The sequence below is a fragment of the Carex rostrata genome, chromosome 14 (assembly GCF_964058835.1).
Source record: "Carex rostrata chromosome 14, lpCarRost1.2, whole genome shotgun sequence".
Taxonomy (NCBI): Eukaryota; Viridiplantae; Streptophyta; class Magnoliopsida; order Poales; family Cyperaceae; genus Carex; species Carex rostrata.
The window spans coordinates 5,205,849-5,229,968 of NC_135931.1; the positions used below are offsets into that span (position 1 = coordinate 5,205,849).

General features: G+C 34.4%; 4 protein-coding genes across 4 annotated transcripts; 2 read left to right on the forward strand and 2 right to left on the reverse strand.

Moving 5' to 3' along the window:
- Positions 1-2,173: 2,173 nt before the first annotated feature.
- On the forward strand, positions 2,174-2,530 carry LOC144565567 (uncharacterized). Its single transcript, XM_078315356.1, has one exon. It carries the CDS (start codon positions 2,174-2,176, stop codon positions 2,528-2,530), a length of 357 nt encoding a protein of 118 aa, XP_078171482.1.
- A 7,343-nt stretch (positions 2,531-9,873) lies between these two features.
- LOC144565568 (peroxidase 2-like) lies at positions 9,874-11,843 on the forward strand. Its single transcript, XM_078315358.1, has 2 exons — positions 9,874-10,077; positions 11,076-11,843. The coding sequence occupies exons 1-2, from the start codon at positions 9,874-9,876 to the stop codon at positions 11,841-11,843; spliced, it is 972 nt and encodes a 323-aa protein (XP_078171484.1).
- Positions 11,844-13,894: 2,051 nt separating this feature from the next.
- Positions 13,895-15,575, reverse strand: LOC144565862 (peroxidase 2-like). Its single transcript, XM_078315705.1, has 2 exons — positions 15,267-15,575; positions 13,895-14,750 (listed from the first exon to the last, which is right to left on the reverse strand). Exons 1-2 carry the CDS (start codon positions 15,489-15,491, stop codon positions 13,992-13,994), a joined length of 984 nt encoding a protein of 327 aa, XP_078171831.1. The 5' UTR covers positions 15,492-15,575; the 3' UTR covers positions 13,895-13,991.
- Positions 15,576-20,302: 4,727 nt separating this feature from the next.
- LOC144565570 (uncharacterized) lies at positions 20,303-21,728 on the reverse strand. The gene is made up of 2 exons (XM_078315360.1): positions 21,666-21,728; positions 20,303-20,797 (listed from the first exon to the last, which is right to left on the reverse strand). Exons 1-2 carry the CDS (start codon positions 21,726-21,728, stop codon positions 20,303-20,305), a joined length of 558 nt encoding a protein of 185 aa, XP_078171486.1.
- Positions 21,729-24,120: the final 2,392 nt, after the last annotated feature.

Genomic DNA, 24,120 nt, shown 5'->3' on the forward strand with positions numbered 1-24,120 from the left:
GGATTGTCGTGGATACGAATTGGACGGGTCCGATCTAAAATCCAAAAATTGAGTTAGTTCACTGGATCTGAATTCATTATAGCAGTCCTCTTGGGGTGGTAATATTTTTCAGTACATGGTACCAGTGATTCGGTACCGCTAGCTGGTCTGTAACACTTGTTTCAATGAAACAGGTGGCTTGCTCCACTTTAATTTATATATAAACAAAAATATGCACCGATTAATTAGAGCTTAGGGCTTCCTCCGTTGAAATATGCCCGGCTTGCTCCACTTTCAATGAAACAGGTGGCTTCCTCCGTTGAAATTTTTATTTTTGAAACAAATTTCAATTGGTATCAGAGTTTAGGGCTTTATTTGACTAATTTTTGGCCTAATTAGCATGAGTAATTAATTAGATTAAGCCTTGGTAGCTTATGACCTTTTAATTTAATCAAACGGTGATGTTCTTGAACATCTTGTGTTTGTATTTGGGACTATTTTAGCACAATTATTTTGGGGCTTCCTAAAGTGTTTACACATTAATTAGTAACGTTTAAATCTCTGGACCAAATTTATTTGAGAGATAAATAAATTTGAAAGCATATAGATCAAAAGAAAAATTAGTATATGGGTTAAATAATGATCATGTTCTATGGATCATATGGTAAGGAGTTACCAATTTAATCACATAAATATCTGATGAAGATCAGGAGATTGGATATGACCCAAAATGAAACATAGTATGGATTGTGTTAGTGTCATTAATGTTTTATTTGTGTCTTGAATTCTTTGATATGAGATAACTATTTTTCCTACATGAGATTTATGTGTCTGTAGGTGTTGTCCAACGCTGACAGTAACTGGCAGCTATACAGATAATATCTCAATATATGTTTCTTGTGCAGAGGAAAAATATATTTATCAAGAATACTAGTGTACCTCATATTTTTATATATGAGTGATGATATATGTGAGCCCTTTGATGGAGTAATAAAGTATGCATGCAATTATGATCAAGTAGTTGATCATCATTTACTAATTACTTGGAATCAAGAAAATAATAAATAAACAAGGATGACACTCTCCTACCTTAAATTTATTCATGATATCATGTGACACGTGAATTGACACAAGCAATTAAATATTGCTTTAGGATCGTAATATTGATTGGTTCATATCATCTTTATCGGTTGAGAAATTATAATGCATATTGCTAGATGCCTCTTATAATTTATAGAATTAAAATTGAGTTTTGATTTTATTGTCAACACGATATAGATCCTACGAGGTCACACCTAAGAGAGAAAACGAAACAAATAAAAGTGTCATGAATATGACCAACTTGATCTTAAAATATATTTATTATTAAATGTTGGACATGATATATAAATTTATTTTCCAATAAGAATTGAGCAAAGACAATTAATTGTAATAATTGTTGGGTGGGCCAAAAATTGGCATAAATGGCAAAAACGAATTTGCAAAGTGAGAAAGGGCCCAAGCCCGTTTGAATTTATAATTTTAACATTAAATGGAAGAGTCCATTTGATGTAGGCTTAGGAATAAAGTTGGAAGAGAAAAGCATCTAATGGAGATGTCCATTGGATGACAAAAGTAACTTTATGATGTTACTTTATGCTCATGCTTCATCCTAGCCATTCATTGTAGTTAAGATGATTAAAGCAAACCCTAGGTAAGCATTATAAATACTACACTTTTCTCTTCCCAAACTCTTTCATTCACATCTTTCACTCTTTTTTTTGCTCTTTTGACGGCTACAAAAGAACAAGAGGAGATTTGAGAGATGCAACCATTTTCATCCTCCATTTTTGCTCATGTATTGAGTACAATACTTCTACACTAAATTAATAGTTAATTGAAGGATAGAAACTAAGATTAAGGTTGATCCTTGGTTTAGTATCTCTAGCAAGATAAAAACAAGGGTTTCGTTTAATCTCGGGTGGATACTTGTGGAGGCTTTCTTATTTGGAGGCAACAACCCTACATCTGAAGTCCATACTTCTTAGTTTAGATACTAAGATTTGAGGTATAAAGTTTAAACAAGTTAAATTGCTAAATAAGGTTCATAATTAGTCAAATAAGTGGATCTATGTAGGTTTCTTTCGGGTTAATTTTTTGAAATTTGCTCTTGCATGAAACCAATAGTTCCTTCTTGAGAGGTGTGGGTCATCCAATGGACATTGAACCCATGTTGTTCATCTTACTGGCGGATTCTCTGAATAGATTCCTCTTAAATACAAGGCACCTGATGCCTCAACACGTGCTATTACCATCGGAGACAATTCAATTCGTTGATGATACGATTATCATAACGGAAGCACACCCGAAAACATTGAGGATAATACAAAGGACTCTGAAAGTCTTCTCGAAGTTGTCGGGCATGAAGATCAACCAATCAAAGAGCATGTTTGTACCGATCGCCATCCCAGACAACCTAATCCAGGTAATTCAGGATATTATCTCCTCACCCCCATCACAGTTACCAATCAAATATCTGGGATTGCCACTCACAATCAAAAAGCCTAAGTGAATAGACTACCAGCCAATGTTGACAGCAGTTCAAAGTAAAATGGAGGGATGGACGTCCAACTTTTTGTCTTATGGGGGAAGAATAACATTGGTTAAGGCAGTCCTCTCGGCAATGCCCCTTCACTATATGAAAGCACTAAAAATTCCAAAGGGAGTTATTAAACAGTTAGACAGAATGAGGCGGGGGTTTCTATGGAAAGGCAATATAACATGTAAAGGCATAAACTGTTTGGTAAACTGGAAAAAGATCTGCTCGCTGAAAGAAAATGGCGGACTGGGGGTAATCAACCTTCGTTGTCAAAACGACGCGTTGTTGGTTAAATGGCTATGATGCATTGAAGCCGAACCAGATAGACTGTGGGCCACCATGATTAGGAGATTGTGGAACATAGCTTCAGTATCGGATCTTCGGATTACATCCGACTCATCATTCATCATCAAGGACCTTGCTCTTTTGATTCCAATTTTCAGGGCATCAACTTACAATGAAAACAGAATAAAATGGAGATGGACACCCTCGAGGCTTTTTTCCTGCGCATCTGCTTATCGAGCGATGCATCACAGAGGAGTAATAGATGGGATTCCAATGTTATGGAAATTAAAAATCCCGATGAAAGTCAAGATATTCGCATGGTTAATGTTGGCTGACAGGATCCTAACACAAGAGGTACTCATCTATAGAGGATGTAATGTCCAGATAGGATGCCACCTCTGTACATCTCAAATAGCAGAAACGAGAGACCACATCATGTGGAACTGCACCTACTTAGCTAGGTTTTGCAGGGGGATATGTGCGCACTACAACTTCACGATGGCAGGAGGGGCCGACCTATTGACGACATGGGTGCAGAAAAATTAATGGTCATCTCTCGCAAAGTGAAAGGTCACAAAGGGACAATTTGTGGGCGGCTGGAGTCTGAGCACTGTGGATGGAACCAAATGGGAGATTGTTCTCAAATAAGAGAAGACCGGTGTCTATATTAATCAATGATGCAATTTTTGATATTTTTCTTTGGTCTAAAAATATTTAGATCCATTTTCTACGCTATTAATTTTTATAACTTGCTAGTGGCAATTGAGTCTAGGTGAGAGTAACATGTACAGGTAGAGAGTGAGTTGCGCTAAACTTGTAAATTCATTTTTTATCAATATATTGTTAGTGGCAAACTTCGCCTTAGTTGACGAACCGACATGTGGGCCCCCTGACCTCGCCCGGTGACCCTGGGAGCACCTCAATTATGTTTTCCATTTTAATCATGGCGTTTGCAAAATCTTCCTTAAATTTTTCGGGCTCCTTAGTGTAGGTATTTACCTGACTCCTACATGACAGCATCAACCCCATTCTCTTTACAACCCTAAATCTTAAAAAAAAACTATCACATTATATACAAAAAATATACTCAATTACGCACACACCTACAACAACACTATCAATTGCAACCACAACTCCTGAAAGATAAACCCTAAACCCTTCTTGCAACCTTACCTATCTTACACAACCCATCCATGAAACCTTGGACTCTAAAGCATGAACCCTAAACCCTTTTCACAACTTCCTCTTTTTTATATTCTCTAAAAAATATTATATGCCACTAACTTCATTATGAAAAACAAAAATTTTCACAAACCCTTCCACACCAACATAAAAAGACATAAATCAAAGCAGGATGTTAAGATCATGTAATGCCTCAAATTCCGGTATATGCCCTTATTAGAACTTTTGATTTCCTTGCCACACCAAAATCAAATAACAAATATGGTACTATGACAAATACCATTTACAAAATATATCAGATAAAAAATAACTAATTTCAGATGTACATAACTTTTATATATGAACTTTCTCTGTCCAATTCTCCATACCTCAATAAAAATTGCCGAAGCAACGCGAGGCACCTGCCTAATACTATATATTTTGGAGACCTTTATTGCAACATCCACATAACGACAAGTGGGAGGGGGGTGGATTCTCTAAGATAACTCAAAGTTTGAATTTGGATCATAACTATCCAATCATAACTTGGTGTGGGGGTGGGGGTTGTGTGTGTGTGTCTTGGGGGGAGGGAGTGCGGTTGGTCGTGGTGGTGGTGGAGTTTGTGGCAATGATATAGGGGTGCAGACAAATCAGATAATGATAAAACTATATGAGTAAGGCTACGGTGCTATGGGTTGCATAGAAGGCTATGGTGCTACGGCTCAATATTCGAGTTTTCAAAATCCTAACAGTTGATCCGAACTGTTTATCTTGTTCTCCATATTAATATGTGTTTGGAGACCAAATTTTTATATTTTTTGAAATTTTTTTACTATTTTTTAAGATAGGTAGAAAATCAAATATCCGAATGGTGCAGAATTTTTTAGATCAAGTGATTTACTCATATAGTTTTATCATTATCCTTACTCTTTTTAAAGGAAATAAAAATGTCTTTATCAATTATAAGCTGCGCGCCGTAGCACCGTAGCTCTCTATGCAACCCATAGCAACGTAGCCTTACTCAAACTATATACATATATACATCTGTTTTTATTTTTAAGATACTTATATAGATCAGATATTAATCAAATATGAATACATATACGGATATAATTAAATATCTAATTTAATTATTGTGACAAAATTAACATGTTATTCAATAAATATTTTTTTTATCAGAAAATAAAAAAATATAAAATATATATATATAATTTGGATATTTAATCATTATGGTGAATAAAATAATATTTTGTCATGTCGTGACAAAATATATATCTCGTGAACAAAATTTAATCGTCAAAATAATCATATTTTTAAATGATAGATATCAATAATAAATTTTTTTTCTCTAAATATATATAATTCTAAAACAACGAATAAATTCGTATGCACACTGATAATTATTCGTATCTGTTTCAGAATCCTCGAATATATCCAAAAAATTAAAAAGATACGGATAAGCTCGAAATAGTTTACAATGAGGGTCAGTAAAGGTTAGCCCGAAATAGCTGCAGATATTTGGGCTCATACGCGTTTTTTTCTACTAAAATATTTTTTATGTAGGATTGTGTGGTCGTCTTTTTATTTTATTCATGCTAAAAATTGCATGTAAATTAATTTAGTCAAATCTGCATGTCAAAAGTCGTAACGCAAATAATTTCATAGGAGTCGGTCCAGTTGTCTGTTTGACAATTGATGATCACCAAGTGGAATTAATATGAAAATTAAGCAATTGTGGCTAACGCTCGCTAGTTGAACTAGCAGGTTACTCGTACGTGTTACATAATTGAGTTAGTTACACATTATCATGCATATCGGTTGTTATTGGTTGGTAAATATATCTAGGAAAAAAAAATATATTCAAAGTAAACTCTCGAAATAATTAAGTGGAACTAGGCCATGTGGAGATGTTGGATGTTTCTTGTGGTTTTTAATTTTTAATTTAGGCACATATATCGATCATATATTCCATTGTCTGCTTAAGATAGTCTTTTTATTGTATATATAATAGGCAAAGTCATCATATCCCTATCTGTAGTGAAATATGGTTACATTGCTGGTTCTTCATAATGAAAACCACATTTATGTTGGTATAAATTTTTAGAATATTTGGATAGTTAGAAATTAATTAAAATTAATTAAATTGAAATAGAGTTATCCGAATCGTGTACGAAACACTTTCCTGAAGTGTATTCCGTCTCATTGTGCAAGATGGAACCGCAACCAAGATAATCTGGGGTTGTTGCTCCTTAGGCACGCCATGAAAACAACTGACGCTCTGCAATATCCAGCATTCGATCAGATTGATTTAAACATATTTTGATAGAGTAGACAAATTTGATTGGAAGTAAATCCAAAAGAGAAAATATATTTTATCTCATATGCAAACGGATAGAGGAAATTAAATCAGAGGATATCAAAGCTTTTGTTTTTTCACTCTTATTCGTAAGTATAGAAGAGATCACTTAATTTATAATATGGTGCATTAATTAGGGATTTTAAAGGGATTGATGAGGATTATCAAATACAAAAGAAACGCATGTCAAGAGGTTAAAACGGTACTCAAGTGCCCTTTAGGCTAATTATTGTTCCTTTTATTATAAATCAATTCAAAGAGTAATTGACGGAAATGAAATTAATGGACATGAGATTTACAATTTAATCCTCTATGATTTCAATATTACAAATAGAGATTTTAAGCAAAATTATTGAAGAGAGAATTTTGAGTTTTTAGAACTCAAGTTTCAACAATTTAGTCTACTGACTATAAAACATTGATCGTAATTCTTGTAAGAGATTATACTTTTAACTAAAATTCAGTCAATGCCTGCATCAGAGTGAGTTGAAGGACTTCAATTTTCATCTCATTTAAAAAAATAAATGTTATACGATATGTAAATAATTAAAAGATACAATATGTATTCCCAGATGTAATTAGACTTATACAATAACTAATTAAGAATTCCATGTAGTTCGTGTGGAGGTTGCAAATTCAAAACCTAACAGGTTTCAAATTAGACTTAGACAAGTAGTTCGTGTGGAGGTTGCAAATTCGAAACCTAACAGGTTCTGTGGACATTAAAAGTTACAAGAATCGACCTCATTTTTATCTAAAAAATCACAAGTTCTTATCAACCACTTGATGATCTGTAACTGCAAAGCTACAAGTAAAAATGACTATTGTTAAAGGTAAATTGACATAAATTGTTATTTCTCAGAATAACACTATTGCCGACGGAATTTCAGAAAGTGTTGAATCAGTTGAATAAAATTTTAATTTAGACATATTACAATGTAATTTATAATGTAAAATAAAAAATTTATTTTATATTATTATGATATAAAAAATAAAAGTTTAATTTACAGCATTAACTTATTTAGAATAAAAATTATTTTTCTCTATACATATATAATTTTTAAACAAACGAATAAATACGTATGTACACTGATAATTATTCGTATCTGTATCAGAATCCTCGAATATATCCAAAAAATTAAAAAGATACGGATAAGCTCGAAATAATTTACAATGAGGCTCAGTAAAGGTAAGCCCGAAATAGCTGAAGTTATTTGGGCTCGTAGCCTCGTACGCGTTTTTCTACTTAAATATTTTTTATGTAGGATTGTGTGGTCGGTTTTTATTTTATTCATGCTAAAAATTGCATGTAAATTAATTTAGTGAAATCTGCATGGCGAAAGTCGTAACGCATATAATTTCATAGGAGTCTTTTTAGTTGTCTGTTTGACAATTGATGATCACCAAGAGGAATATAAAAAGCAATTGTGGCTAAAGCTAGTTGAACTAGCAGGTTACTCGTGTTACATAATTGAGTTGGTTACACATTATCTAAATTCATGCATATATATCGGTTGTTAATCGGTTGGTAAATATTCCTAGGAAAATTTTTTTCCAAAGTAAACTCTCGAAATAATTTGGTGGAACTAGGCCATGTGGAGATGTACTGTTTCTTGTGGTTTTTAATTTTTTTAATTAGGCACATATATCAAATGTTATACAAATGCCAACTAGCGTACTATGTAGGGGTGATAAGAAAAACTCGTAGTTTGTAGTTGGATCATGACTCACACTTGACTTGTTCGCTAATAACTCGTTTGTTACTGGATCGAGCTGTTAATGAGCCAGCTGGTTACTAGCTTGATCCAGAATTAACAAGTTCAAGCTGGAACCTAGCTTGCTTGCCAGCTCTGCTACATGTGCATTTTATATTGTCCAACTTGATCTAGCTCGGTTCAGTTTAGTCCAAAAAAGTTTGTAGAATTTATTTTCTTCTTACAACAAGATCCAGCCAGACCCAGTGAGCCTGCTCGTCATCTCGCAAACTAACTCGATACAGCTCGTGACGATTTCAAACTGAAATTTCAGCTCAGACCCCTAAAGTTAGCTAGCTCGTGTCTCGAACGAGTTAGCCAGTTCATAACGAGTTCAAGCTAAATCCATTGATGAGCCAGCTCGTTGCCATCCCTAATACTATGTAATATATAGGAATGTTATACAAATGTCGAATGTAACACCAACCGTAGTCTTTTTATTGTATATATAATAGGCAAAGTCATCATAATTATTTTATATTATTATGATAAAAAATAAAAGTTTAATTTAGAGCAGTAACTTATTTAGTTTAAAACTAAAATGTTTGATGAGAGATTTTTAAGAAAAAAAAAATAATATAAGAAAAAAATGTCTATCAAATTCAAATATATATTTACAATCCTGAATTTGTTTTGAACCCAACCATTCAGATTCAAAGGCAAATTAATTATTAGTACTTGTATATAGTTGTATGTCCGGACTATCAACTACTGGATCAAATGGTACGTAATTAAACATACCCGGATTCGAAATAAATTGTCAGTATTCTGTATATACCGAATTAATTAGAGTGGAAAAATTAGCACGGTAGAGCTGGTTCTGTCACATAATGGTACAGCTACGTCATGAAACGGTACGACACGTGTGTTAATTAGTTACGTGTCATGACTCACGTATTCCGTGCTGTGATTATTTGCATGCTGTGACTATCTTTTGAAACTTTTGGCATGGCACGTTACTTCATGTGAAAGATCTAGTCATGGCACGGCGTGGCACGTTGTCACGTGAGTCATGTGTAATTAGAACCATTAGATATTTGATCAAATGGTGAATTTTGAATAAACTAACTTAAATTATGATCAAATGATTACACGAATAAAGTGAAGCAAGTTTGAACATGGCGTGACTATTCACGTACTGTGACTATTCCTAGACAAATTAATTAGTCACATCACAGCACGGCATGGTATTGCACATTTTTTCCACTCTATACCGAATTACGTACCGAACTTTCGAAGGGTATGTTATGAATTATGAATATTATCACTTGGTCCCTACCGACACCTTCAAGCAAAAAAAAGAAAAGAAAAAACCCTCGACTATTCAATAATTAGCAAGAGAAGATCAATAAAAAAAAATATATATACACATTGTTATAAGAGGAGAGTTCAAATGTGTTCATTTTTTGTACCTCTAACATGTCTCAACTTTTTAAAACTTTAATAATTTAAAATTTAAAATATAAAAGTCAAAATAAAACCGTTGGATATGAACTACATCATTCTATATATCTATGCACATGTAAAATATTACAGCATTTCAACTTTGTTTTCGTTGTCATCAAGATTGTAAAAAACTGTAATAGACTTATAATGTTCCATCGGAAGCATGCACCTATCCTATAAATAGCCACTCTTTGGCCTCTATCTTATGCCCATCAAACACTTGCACTATTTTTCTAATTCTCTACATCTATATTACCAAAGCTGTATAAGAAAAAAAAAGCAGCAGCTAAAACAGGAGAGATAAGCTCGCCATAATGAAGAACAAAGTATTGTTGTTCTCATTCTTCCTCCTCTATGCAACGATTCCCAGCAATGCACAATATTACAAACACGAGGGGACTTGCTCCAAATCCGATGCAGAGTCTATTGTTAAATCCGTCGTTGTAGCAGCACTGGAGGAAGACCGTGGTGTTGGAGCTGGCTTGATCAGGCTTCTCTTTCATGACTGCTTCGTTAGGGTATACATCACTCCAGAATTTTTTTCTTTCTAGCTATTAAATAGCATTGCTTTGCTTAATTTGAAGAGCTCGTGCCCAACAAGTACTTTGAAGAGCTGTCAAATATGTAGTAAGAAATCTTGAAGAAACTCCAAATTCCTGGATAAAAATGAAGCATGTCGTTCATTACCTTCTGTTAAAAATATAACAATTTTTTTATATATTTTTAATTTATTGTACATTTTAATTGTACTTTTATAAAAAAAAAATTAACAGAATTTAACGATTCTGTGATTTATAATGGTTAGTCGTTTGAATTGTGTTCAATCACTATTTTAACGCCAGAATTTTAATTCAAAAAACTTTTTAATCATTTAATGGAAGTTTAATAGTGGTTTTTAGAAGCTTTATTTTAAGTAAAGATTTTTTCCCAGAACTATTTAAATTTGACATTATATGTTTCATTTATGGGTAGTATAGCATATGACCAACAGAACTATTGTCTAATATAGTAACCGGAGTACTAGTACCTTGACGAACTGGCATCTTACCGTAATTAAGCAGTGGTTTTATATATATAGTTATTTAATGTATTATGCCTAAAATAATTAGTATTTTTCACATTATACTTGGTTAATTAGATGTGTCTTGCAAACAATGACAATTACCATGTAAATGTTGTCATTGTTTTTGTTGGGTTCAGATGTATTCAAAGATATTTGCAATTATTTTTCATATAAAAACAGTAGTTTACTTTAATTAATAATATAACTTATCTGAGATGTTAGGATAAGATAATTATAATATACTGTATATTACCAAATACATAAAAAAAAAATGTATAAAAGGACGTAAGTACGTAGTTGTCATCATCTTCTGTTCTTTTTCAAAGTGATGTTAAGTCATTTCTGTAGCAAAATTAATAGCTCAACACCTACCTAAATTCTCAATAAGTTATAATAACCATATATAACTATATCTGTGCATAATCATATATATAATTCCTTGGTATGTGGCAGGGATGTGATGGTTCTGTCCTCCTTGATAAATCTGATAGAAACCCTTACCCGGAGAAGCAGGCCAAAAACAACATCGGCTTACAAGGCTTCGAGGTCATTGACAAAGCAAAATTCCTCCTTGAGAAACGTTGTCCAGGTGTTGTCTCTTGTGCTGACATCCTCGCCTTCGCTGCACGTGATGCAGTAGAGTTCCTCAATGGCATTGGGTACAATGTAACGGCAGGAAGGCTGGATGGCAAGGTCTCCAACGCTAGCGAGGCCGATCAGAACCTTCCACCGCCCACATACAACCGTCAACAGCTCGAAGACTTATTTGTCACCAAGAAAGGCCTTACAGTCGAGGATTTGGTTGTACTTTCTGGGGCCCACACAATCGGGCAGTCCCACTGCTCCTCATTCACGAACCGCTTGTACCCAAACATTGACTCAACACTGGACCAAGATTTTGCAAACAACACCCTCAGAAAGCAATGCCCTGAAAATGCCTGTGTTGATGGTGTTGTTAATCTAGATCATGTGACACCAGATGCATTAGACAGCCAGTATTATACAAATGTCCTTGATCTGAAGACCGTGTTCTTCTCAGACTGGTCACTGCTGACAAGTCAAGAAACGCGGGACCTGGTTGTGCAGTACGCAACAAAACCTGGCGACTGGGAAGCAGACTTTGCAGTGTCGATGCCCAAGTTGAGTAATCTCAATCTGATCACTAATCCTGAGGAAGGTGAGATCAGGAAGTCTTGCCGTGCTGTCAACAGCTACTACTAAGCTAATTAAATTCCATTATTTGCATATGATCATACTTTGCATATTTGTATGCGTTGTGTATTTACATTTTATTTTTCATCTTTAAATTCTGCATTAATACTTGGATCATTTTTCTCAAGGTTCATTTTCCAGAGGTAACTTTCATTATTAGTTGTAATGACTATGAAATGGCGTATTTACTTATTTTGGATTACATTAAATTAATGTATGATCTTATGCTTGCAAAACTTACATATCCTTCAAGTTTGACGGATCAAGATATTAAATTCTTTTGGACACCCATTTTGATAGTATTGCTAAAATGTCAAATGTCATGCATCCAACCAGGGGCAGGCGGATGCAAAATTTATTCAAGAAAGAAAAAGAAATTATATTCAAATAGCTTATTGAGTTCAAACTCATTAACTAATTAGATTTTAAATAAAGAGCAATCAATATAAAAAATAATAATAAAAATATATAGTATACTCCATAATAAAAACATCATAATAATATTATTTTACATATTATAAAACAACAAAATTGGTTCAGATCGGTAAAACAATTTTTGAGGAGAGACAAAGTGGTACCGGATTCGTATTTTTTTACTGAATTTCAAAATTTAGAAAGAGATAACTGCCCTGCATCTAACGAATAGTTAATAATAATTTACAAAATACTGTCCCTGAAAACTTCAAGTTGATTTATTATTGCATATATAATTAAATCGAGCTCTATTTTTGTATAAATTCTAGTTGTTGCTTGGTAGGATACCTTTCACAACCGTGCTAATAGTGTTTGTCGAATCGAGCTAGTTTTGTTCGAAATAATGTTTAGTTTTGTTCGAAATAATGTTAAAAAATGTCGGGAAATTCTTCATATGTTGATGGGGATCAGCACAATTAGCATTTATGCATTTGTGTATTATTTGTTGTGACATGATAAACGGGCTGGGTCTTTAGTATCTATAGCATTCGGTCCGAATTCCCTAAAGTATAACTCAACTTTTGGATTTTGAATTTTGGATTAAGATCGTCCGATTCGAATCCGTCGTTCGAGATCATCTCGGGATTCAGATTCGTTGCTCGGGATATGTGCGCTCCACTTCAGATAGATTGTCACAAATTCGAATCAAACGGTCCCGATCTAAAATCTAAAAATTCAGTTGATGGTACCGTGATTTGGTACCGCTGGTATGTAATACTGCTAGCTTGTTTCAATAAAACAGGTGGCTTGCTCCACTTTTATATAAAAAAAAATATGCACCGATTAATTAGATTTTTGCAGACAATTTAGCGTTTATATTTTATATACATAAATATTTAAAATACAAAAACAAATAAGTTTTTATATATTCAATGTTTTTTTTGTTTCTAGGAAATGAGAAAACACGTCTGAATTAATTATCTTCTGGCCACCTGGAAAATAAAATATGCATATACTTATTATTTTATGTTATAAAATAAGAGGTTTTAAATATCCATTATCTGATAAGATAGAAAAAATAACAAAATGACTGTTCTTCACAATATACATTTGTGGAGTCTTTACAATGCAAAAATCAGTCACATTGAAAAAAATTGGAAAATAAATTTTCTAGACATTCAATTAAAAAATAAATTGCACTTCAAAAGATCATTAAGTTTAAACATCTATAAAATTGAAAATCCATTTTCCAATTAGGGACAACAGAAATTAACAACATAATAATCGCTTCTCGTGTGATATGCTTTTTTAAGAAGTTATAATATAAAATTTTCAATGAACGAAATGTTATTTTTTTTCTTGCCCATATCCATACCCACACCCGTTAACATAACGAGCAAAATACACCCCTGTTAGACTGGTCATATTGATTACGTATACATGTCGTTATAATATCTTATTTCACGTGAATCATGCAATTAATTAGTTCAAGAAGAATGACACAGCGCGCAGCTTATAATTGATAAAGACATTTTTATTCCTTTATACATAACATGCAAACTAAGATTGGAAAAATAGGAAAGTAGAAAAATAACTTCATATATTTGGAAACAGAGTGTCAGTAATTTTAAAACACTGCAACATTTAATACAATTGAAATGAATAAAATAGCCCGAACAAAAAGGCTTAAAAAGGAGGAAATAAAAACACACGCATTTTGAACTAGATAACTACATAACATTCTCAGTTGACGAACCGACATGTGGCCCCCCTGACCTCGCCCGGTGACCCTGGGAGCACCTCAATTATGCTCCCCATTTTAATCATGGCGTTTGCAAAATCTTCCTTAAATTTCTCAGGCTCCTTAGTGTAGGTATTTACCTGCTGTCTGGTTGCGGGGCTGGTGAGCAAGCTCCAATCAGAGAAGAAAAGCGCAGTTAGCGATTCAACATTTTTGTAGTACTGTTCATCTAGCTTATTTGCCGTCACAAAGTCCTGTCGAACAACACCATCGACGGTTGCATTCTGGGGACAAAGGTTTCTCAAAGCGGCGCCAAATTGTTGATTCATGGTGCGGTCAATGGTGGGGTAGAGGCGGCTGGTGAAGGAGGAGCAATGCGATCTACCAATTGAGTGGGCCCCAGAAAGAGCAACCATTTCTGCAGCAGAGAGCCCCTTACTCGCAAAGATGGCCTCAAGTTGGGTGAGATTGAAAAAAGGTGGGGGGAGAAATTGCAATGCCTCAGCACCGTTGGAAATCCTGCCGTCAAGCCTACCTGTAGGGATTTTGTAGGAGATATTGCCGAGGAGGAATGATGCGTCACGAGCAGCCAATGCTATGATGTCAGCACATGAAACAACTCCGGGACACTCCTTTTCTAGTTCCTTCTTGGCTGCGTCAATCACTTCAAACCCTCGGAGGCTCGGGTTGTTTGGAATGGCTTGCTTTTCTGTCTGATTGTTTGCTGGAGTTGGGTCCAGGAGGACTGAAGCATCACAACCCTAGTGGGGAAAAAAAGAATATGTGTTGGTATGTCATTTGCTTATAATATTAATTCATGCAGTAATTAATTAATTCTTTAATTTCAATTAGATAATGTTTTGTAACAATGATGCATCTTCCAAACCCACATGTACTAGGACATCAAAAGAAAGTATTATTGGTCAGTTTTAGTTTATACTTTTGACTATTTACAAGAATAATTAGCAGTAGTTCACCACTAGTTACACCATTTCTACAAATGATATATGTTGTAGATGCTAGCATTTGAGTTTATTGTTTATACATTACCGTACCATAATAAACATCAAACTTCTTGCAACATTGATGTGTCTTGTAAAAAAAAGACCAGTTACAGATTGCAACTTGGCAAGTATATATATATAATTATTAATTTCCCGTCTCCCGTAGATCTACATTCACAACAACTTTGCATATGGCCATTTCACACTGAAATAAAATAATACGCAAGACAGAAATTAAACAGTGGGAATAAAAGGCATTAAGTAATTACTTACCCTGACAAAACAGTCATGAAAGAACATGCGGATGAGACCAGCACCTAAACCGGGATCTTTTCGAACAAAGCTTCTGACAGTGCTCTTCACAATGGACTCCGCCCTGTAGCAATTATGGTGCCTGTAGTAGCCGACCTTAAGAGATGCTTCTGATAGCGGAAGCAGGAGCTGGAATGCTGTAGCGAATATAAGACATGTCACCAAAATGGAAATCTTGCTTTCCATCTTAGTTTCAGCTTCAAAGAACTAATGACAAGTTTTTAATATTGGCTGGATAGTTGAAAGAGAGAATTAAGGAGAGCTGGTGAGGAAGAATTGAAGAGATATGTTCGGTATTTATAGACATGGATGGGTGTTGTGGAAACTGGAAAGATGATGGATATATATATTACTTTAATGGTTCTAACCACTTGAGGCTTACTTCCAAGCTCTTTCGAGACAATTATTAGTTATTATAGCATGTTGCAAGTTAGCATAATATAAACTAGTTCATGGAATATTCTCATGAGTGTCAATATTGATGCAGCTAAATCCAGCTCGTTAAAAGTTTAATGTTCAACCTGTCCAAAAGTTTTCTCGTTATTAGGGTTGTCAGTTATTTACGATACAGATCGGGAAGGGCTAGCAATTTTTATATTGATCATATCCAAGACATTATCACAAATCAAGTATACGATTTCTTTTGTTAGTAATGAGAAGCCAGCTACAAAAATATGTGACTATGCGCGAGAGTAAAAAGTAGATATTGCCAAGGATAAGTCAACATAAATTCATATTTTCGAGGATGTCACTATTACTAACCGGACTATCTACAACGATACCAACTGTAAAAAAAACACATTTATTATCGTGGATAATCACAAATTCTTGTAAGTAGAAATCTCTCACCATATTATGTCCATGTCCACTGCATGAAGTACAAGTTAGATTTGAGCCATGTTTATGAATTATGATCCACATTTTATTTTTATTTCATAAAATCACACTGGCAGCTAGAGCGTCATTGGATGCATGCCCTAAAAGAATCAGATGTGTGTATATATGCCAATTAGCTTAATTTGTTGTGCATTAAGAGAAATTCATACTAATATGAATGTAAAGTTTAGAGTTCACTAAGAACTAACATTTGATTTAGTAGCAAAAACACATGGTCTTTATGTAGGAGGTCGGAGGTTCGAAACCTATATGGAAAAATCATTTGTTATAATAACAAGAGTATTAAATAATTAGGTGACTTGACCTCCAACTTTACTCAAAAGAAAAAAAAAATTAGAGTTCATTGTAGGATCAGGTTTAAAATATCAAAGGAAAAAATTGATGCACCAAAATTAATTACAACGAAAAACTGTTAATCATTGATCAGCAAATTTATCTAGTTTATAATAAGAATCTTAAAATTTTATATTTGCGATGAATGAGTTATTCTTTTTTATCATACGTCTGTAGCACTAGCAATGTCGATAATGTAATTTATTATTTTCATGACTTGTTAGTTGTTACAAAGTAGCATATACGTACACCCTGGAGGGTAGCCCAATCCCAGTTCTATCCCGTTAATTATGACATGTTCGTTTACAAATAAAGAATTATTGAAGTTGGTAGATATCTTGGTGGCACAAGATTCAAATAAAATATCGATCCTTATAGTTATATTCTCTTTTTTAAAAGGTCTTGAAAATTATTGGATTATTAAACCTTCAATGATGAGAGCAAGGTAAACTTCAACATGCGCTGCAATTATTTTGGAAACAAAAAAATTTAGAAGGTTGGAACAAACAGTATGCTATTGACTTTAATTGCATTTGTTTGTTTTTTTTTTCTCTCAATTTATACGCACAAGTACAGCTATCTAAGGCGGAAATAAATGAAGGAATAACAGTAACCTGTAGTTCTGATGGCAACCATTCAAATTTTTCTATGGGCGAATTTCAACGAAACAATTTTTTTAATGCACGAATATTAACGAAAATCAACAGTTGGAATCGGTGGAATAACAGCAAATTTGTTTCCATCCAAAGCACATTCAACTTCCTTGTAACGTGCAACGGATGAATTACTAGTGCATTAATTACAAGATTTTTGGTGAACATAACTCTGTGTCTGGACATGTAACGGGTAAAAGTTGATGAACCAAGAAGAAAGTTGAAAGGCTCGAGGGTAAGGGTGAGGTAATATGCACAAATATTGTCCCAGAGGTCAGACCTGATAATCAACCTGAAGTGAGAAGAAGCCTGAGAATGCAACCTCAAGGAGACACTGACTCTGTGTTGAAGAAAGCCCAGAAGAGGAAAAAGGGAGAACACAGTAGCAGCTCATCTAGGAACATGACTAAGAAGATTAAAGACGTTGGTACATAGCTTCTCATCATTAAAGATGTCATTCCACTCAACCAATACATGTCAAATGAGATGGTACCCTTCCGAGCAGATGTAGAGACTCCACCCCAGACTGGAGTTGCCTCTGAGTCAAACTGGTGAAGATGAAGCACTCCCCACAATTTTGTCAAATATGATTAGTTAACTTCAGTCCAATTCTATATATGTGTCTTAGTATTAGCAAACTTAACTTTCTTTTGGTGTCTTGCTAATAGCAAGCTATGGTTGTTGTATGCACTTATCATTAGCTTTTGATTTGTAATGATCTGAAACTTCAGCCTACTAGAATCAAACATCTAGATCTGTGTATTTAACAAATTTCAGAAATGAAATGGACATGTTTGCCTTTTTACAAAAAATAATAATAATAATAACAGCAAATCAGGCAAACACAAATAGTGATATGCTTTCTACTGACGAGAAATTAATTAATTAAGACACAATAATTTCCATAGAAGAGCAAAAAAAAACAACTCAATTTATAATGATGAAATTCAGAAGTGAACTTCTCAGTTGGTTCGGAATTATGTGGCTATTTCTCACAATTTGTCAGCTGGTTAAGCATGTCTTTTTGAAATCTCTTTTGTAATTGTTTTTTTTTCCTTTCTTTTTGTAGTACATCTTACACTAACACCATAATATCTGTAATTTTGTATTAGGAGGATGTAGATGGAGTTCGGACCTTCACATTTCTCTTTAAAAAGAAATGAATAAATAGCATGTGACATCTAGGGGTATCAATGGCACTTTTATACCCGTTTATCTAATCCGTATTGTATCAAAAAATACGAGTAAGGATAAGATTTTTTTTTCGTTAGCTTATCGGGTACGGGTACGGGTAACGATTTTTCCGTTATCTTACTCATTTTCGATATATGATACAATAAAAATTTTATATTTTATTAAATTTTTATAATACAAATTAGTTGTATTCATTATTTTTTTTTCTTGTTTTGAAAAATATTTTATCGAATGCATAAATCGAAATGTTAATGACATTTTTTTATTTGTTTACCTGATCCGTACCGTATTCGAAAAGACGGGCAAGAATAAAGAATTTTTTTTCGTTATCATAAAGGGTACAGGTATGAGAATACGCAAGGGAGAGCCTGGAGTTGGAGTTTGTTATCATTGTATGGACTGGTATAAGGGAAGCATAAGCAACCCAATACCCGAAGTAGTGAGTAATCCGGGTCCTTGTTGAAGAGTGTAGTGAAGGGAATATTTGAGGAATGAGAGGGTAGTCTATTGATGAGGTAAACAACACTAGCAAGAATCTCATCCCAATATTCAATTGGAATATAAGCATGTGACATGGTAGCAAGAGAAAGTTCAACAATATGTTTATGTTTCCGCTCGGCTAAATCGTTTTGTTGAGGTGTATATGGACATGTAGTTTGGTGCACAAATTGAGGAAATTGGGTAGAAATAGGTTTATACTCGGTTCCTCCATCCGTTCTTAGAATTTTAATAGTTGAGCCCAATAAATTTTCAGTTTGTGCCTTGAATTGAGAGAAAATGAGAGGGACTTCACTTTTGTTTTGCAAAAAGTAAATCCAAGTGAAATGTGAATAATCGTCAATAAAGGTGATGTAATACCTAAAACCATTCAAAGAAGTAATAGGAGAGGGTCCCCAAACATCGAAATGTATAAGTTCAAGTGGAAAAGAAGAAGTAGAAAGAGATGAAGTAAATGGTAATTGATGAGCTTTAGCCATGTAGCAATCATTACAAGGTTCAAGTTTATTGGAATTACAAGGTAATTTTTGTGAATTTAGTAAATGTAGAGTAGTAGATGTAGATGTAGATGGATGGCCAAGGCGAGCATGCCATGTGTTGGCCGAAGCTCTTATTCCAATAAAGGCTTGTGGAGGGGAAGTAGAAATGTGCCTCAAGGGGATGTAAAAAAAGTCCATTAGTGCATTTGGCTTCAATAAGAGTAGTCTTGGTGAGGTCTTTGAAAAGACAAAGAGAAGAAGTAAATTCCACAAGAATAGTAGGATTATCATGTAGAAATTGAGAAAGGCTAATAAGGTTTTTTGAAAATTGAGGCACATGAAGAATATTGTGAAGTGAGATAGTATGATTAGCAAGAGAGAAAGTAGAAAAAATGATGTTTGAGATTGGTAAACCCTCACCATTACCAATTTGAAGGTGGTCGGTACCCTCATATGCATAGAAAGACGAGAGGTTATTTATGTCACTTGTCACATGGTTCGTGGCACTGGAGTCTAGGATCCAATAAAAAGACCCTTCTTGTGCATCAGATGGAGTGGCAATGTAAGCATGGTAGGTAGAAGGGGATGGTGACTGAGAATTGGCTTTATCTGCATTGTATCACTAGTAGCAGATTTTAGCCGTGTGGCCAAATTTGAGACAAATCTGGCATTGAGGTTTGTCATCAGGTGGTTTGGGCTGATGTTGACTTGTAGGCACACTAGGGGTGTAAGGCCTCTGCTGGCGTGGAGCTGGAGAGTATGGACAAGGGTTAGTGGACCTGTAAGCGTAATTGGTGGTGTTATTAGGCCTGGGAGCATAACGGGTCTGGTTGGGATAGGGTGGTCTGGGACCCGAGTAATTGGGTCTAGGACCTGATCTAGTGTTGAAAGTGACAAGAGCAGCTACGGAAGGAAGAGAGGGAGAGATGACCTGACCTTGAAGTCAGGCTTCATGAGCAAGGAGCTGAGTGTGGATCTGAGGGTATGTGGGCGGAGCATGGTGGTTGTTGGTGGTAACGGTAACAACAAAAGAGTTGTATTCGGCTCCAAGTCCATTGAGAATGGAGGATATGAAATCCTCATATGAAATCAGTGATCTGATAAATCGAAGCTCGTCAGCGATGTGACGCATCTTCTGGAGAAAATCTGAGCATGATGATGATCCTTTGCTAGTGGTTTGGAGTTGGCGATGGAGATCAGTATGTCGAGCTCGCGAGGTGGATGTATAGATCTGAGTTAGTGTCGTCCACAACTCCTTGGTGGTGGCGTATGAGACCAGCTGTGACTGAACCGTTTCTGTCATAGAAGAATAGATCCATCCGAGAAGGAGATGGTCTTGATTGAGCCATGTAAGAAGCACAAGATCATTCTCAGGTACAGCGGGTGGATCTAAGGTGATGAACCAGGTGAGATTATGGCCATTGATTATCGGGAGAATCTAAGCTTTCCAAGTAAGGAAGTTAGTCTGGGTCAATTTGGTGGAGATAGGTTGAGTAATGGTAATTAGGGGTGTACAAAAATATTGTCGACCCACCCGACCCGTCTGACCCGTCCGACCTGACCCGTATTTTACCGGGTTGAGATGTTACTGGGTCGGGTACGGGTTGAATTTTGACAAACCCGTTACTCTGGGTTGGGTCATAAATTTGCTCTTAATAACCCGTTTATACCTGGACCCGGTCTTAAATCTACGGCCCGTACCTGATAATTAAAAGCCCCTTTATTTCTACTCCAAAAATATTTAAAGCACCCTTTATTTTCTACCCAATCAGAGGCGAGCTTTTAGGTGTGCACGAGATGTGTTCGATGCAATGCCTAAGCTAGAGAACAAGCGTCTTGCTCTGGCCTTGAAGAAGGTATTTCATCTTTCTGCCTGCCAGTTGATTATCTAATTGGAGGTTATTATTTGATTAATTTGCTTGAAAATACCTTGGTATTTAGCTTGATGGCTTGCACCGTTTTGACCCCCCGAGCTCTTATTATTACAGGAATGATGGATAAACTTTTAGCACCGTCAATTTTATGAAATTATAGATATTATATGCTAAATTATTTCTATTTTATTTATCTTTATCACTTTTATTTGTACCTAGATATATAATAGATTTTCGATCAAAATTTTAACCCGTTTAACCCGTCTAACCCGCATAATCCGTAAGAACCCGTATATAAAAAAAATATATGGGATGGGTTGGGTTATGGGTGGGTCAAGTAAATAATTTTTTTAACCCGGTGTAATTGGGTTGGATTCAAATATTAATAAAATTTCATCGACCCGCCCGTTGTACACCCCTAATGGTAATCACATTAGTGACTTGGTGAACTATCTGTGTAGGTGTAGGATTTGGGGTAGGTGTGGCATCTGCCATTTTTGATGCTCTGATACCATAAAAACAAACAGAGAATATGAAGAAAGAAGAAGACTAATGAATTTTCATTGTATTGATTGTGTAATTTGATTGAGTACAGTCCAGTATATAAAGGGAAAGAAATGTAAAAGATTCTATTCTCTATACAAGTTGTTGACATATTGTTATAACAGAAATTAGGTGTCTTCCTGCGCCTCTATTGCTCTGTTGTGTGGAATGCCATGATCTCCAGTGTGATGTAAATTGGACATCTCCAGTGTATTGGTTAATAGAATGCCTCTGTCCGACCCGTATCGTACTCGTTACACCCACTGACATCCGCAAACATAGTGATTCTCTGTATTATCTAGTACGAAACAATTACTGTACTGGGTCAAAATTGAGAACTGTGATGAGGTGTTGGGTCATAGTACCAGAAATGTATTATCTAGTACGAAACAATTACTGTACTGGGTCAAAATTGAGAACTGTGATGAGGTGTTGGGTCATAGTACCAGAAAAGTAAATAGAAAACAAGATTTCACTTTTAGTAGTTAATATGAGCTCCATTCAGAATGAATAAATTTTTAACCTTTACAATAAATCTTTAAGTCGTAAATATCATACTGAAATAATTTTATTCTGAGAATTTCACACGCTTTTCATTGAACGATTGGAGCCTAGGGGTGTAAACGGAGACGGATTATCTGCTCTGAATTTGCTTTGAATCCTCTTACTATTTGTATCTGAATTAAACGAAGCGGATAGTTCATGGATACGGATACATATATATATAATTCATTAAATAAAGAGAAAATGTGTAGATACAGATACATATATTTTTACGGATTTGTAAACGGAGTGGATATCGGATGTATTCAAAATTTATTATTGAATAGTTATGTCACAATTTTTATGTCCTATTTAAATTTCTGATCTCATATTAAGCTAAATTTTGTACAAGTTTTATCTATATTATGAAGAACATATCTAAAGACTAAAATCAAAATTTTATTTTGACAACTATTGAGTTGGTTTGTCAAAATTTTTTAATATGTATTTCCATTTTAAAGTTCATATGACTCAATTATTCAACAATTATCCGTTATGTATCCGTATTGGTGAATTATTCGCTCCGTATCTGTATCTGTTTAAGATATATTTGATTTTAAGATTTGATATATATTTACTATCCGTATTCGCATTCAATCATTAAAAAATAAATACGGATTTAGCATCAACATTATCCGTTCTGAATCCGCTCCGTTCACATCTCTATTGGAGCTTCTTTCAAGTTAATTAATTAAATTAGTTGGATGAAAGAGTAGTTGGAAATACAGTCTGTATGTATGTTATCGTCACATGTTTGCGCCATTATTTAGTTTGACTAATTTAAAAGATGAAATTGCCGACCTTTTTGTCTTCATTTGTCCGATCCTGAATGGAAGTGGGGCCGATCCGATGAACATTGCTCAAATTTGATCTGATATTTAATCGGAACCGTTCAATCATATTAATATTGTGATGACAATTAAATAGCTTCGATTAAACATCAAACTTAATTTAATCCGATCCCTATCAAAGTGAATGAACCAATTGACAAAAGGAGTTACCTACACTAAGAGCCATGTGCACGCGAGTTGTCGATTTTGATTACTGTATTGTTTGCTCCAACCTCCGCACAATTGACAAGTTGAAGAATGAAAGTCAACAGAAACAATGTATTCTTTAATTAATATTTTTTATTTAGAAAAAAATGAGGATAATGCCCACGTTCTATTAAATATAAAAGTTCCATAAGCTAGTAAGTAGTAACTTTGTGCTACATTCACATATAGGTCCCTAGAAAATATACAATTATTGAAGAAGTGCAATGAAGAGAACCATTTCGCTCAATTTATTTATGAGGAGGGTTCAAATGCATCCTATTCTTTTTCTTTGTTTTCAAAGTCCGAATAGTCAATCCGAACCGTTAGATGCGATCTATATATTAAGATATGCTTGGAGACCAAATTTTATATTTTTTGGAATTTTTTTACTATTTATTAAGCCACTTTAAAAATCTCTGATTCAATGGTCTAGAAAATGCAAAATCAGCGATTTTCAAAGTGGCTTAATAAATAGTAAAAAAATTCTAAAAAATGTAAAATTTGGTCTCCAAGCACATCTTAATATATATATCGTATCTAATGGTTTAGATTGACTATTCGGACTTTAAAAACGAAGAAAAATGATTTGAAAGATAGGATGCATTTGGGTGCACAAAAATTTGAGTGCATTTGAACCCTCCTCTTTATTTATATCTAATACCCAAGATTATTTAGACCTGATTTTAACGATTTGGGTTAATATTTCATTGTTTTATATCTTAATTATACGACCTTCCATTTTTATATTTGTTTACGAAGTCTAA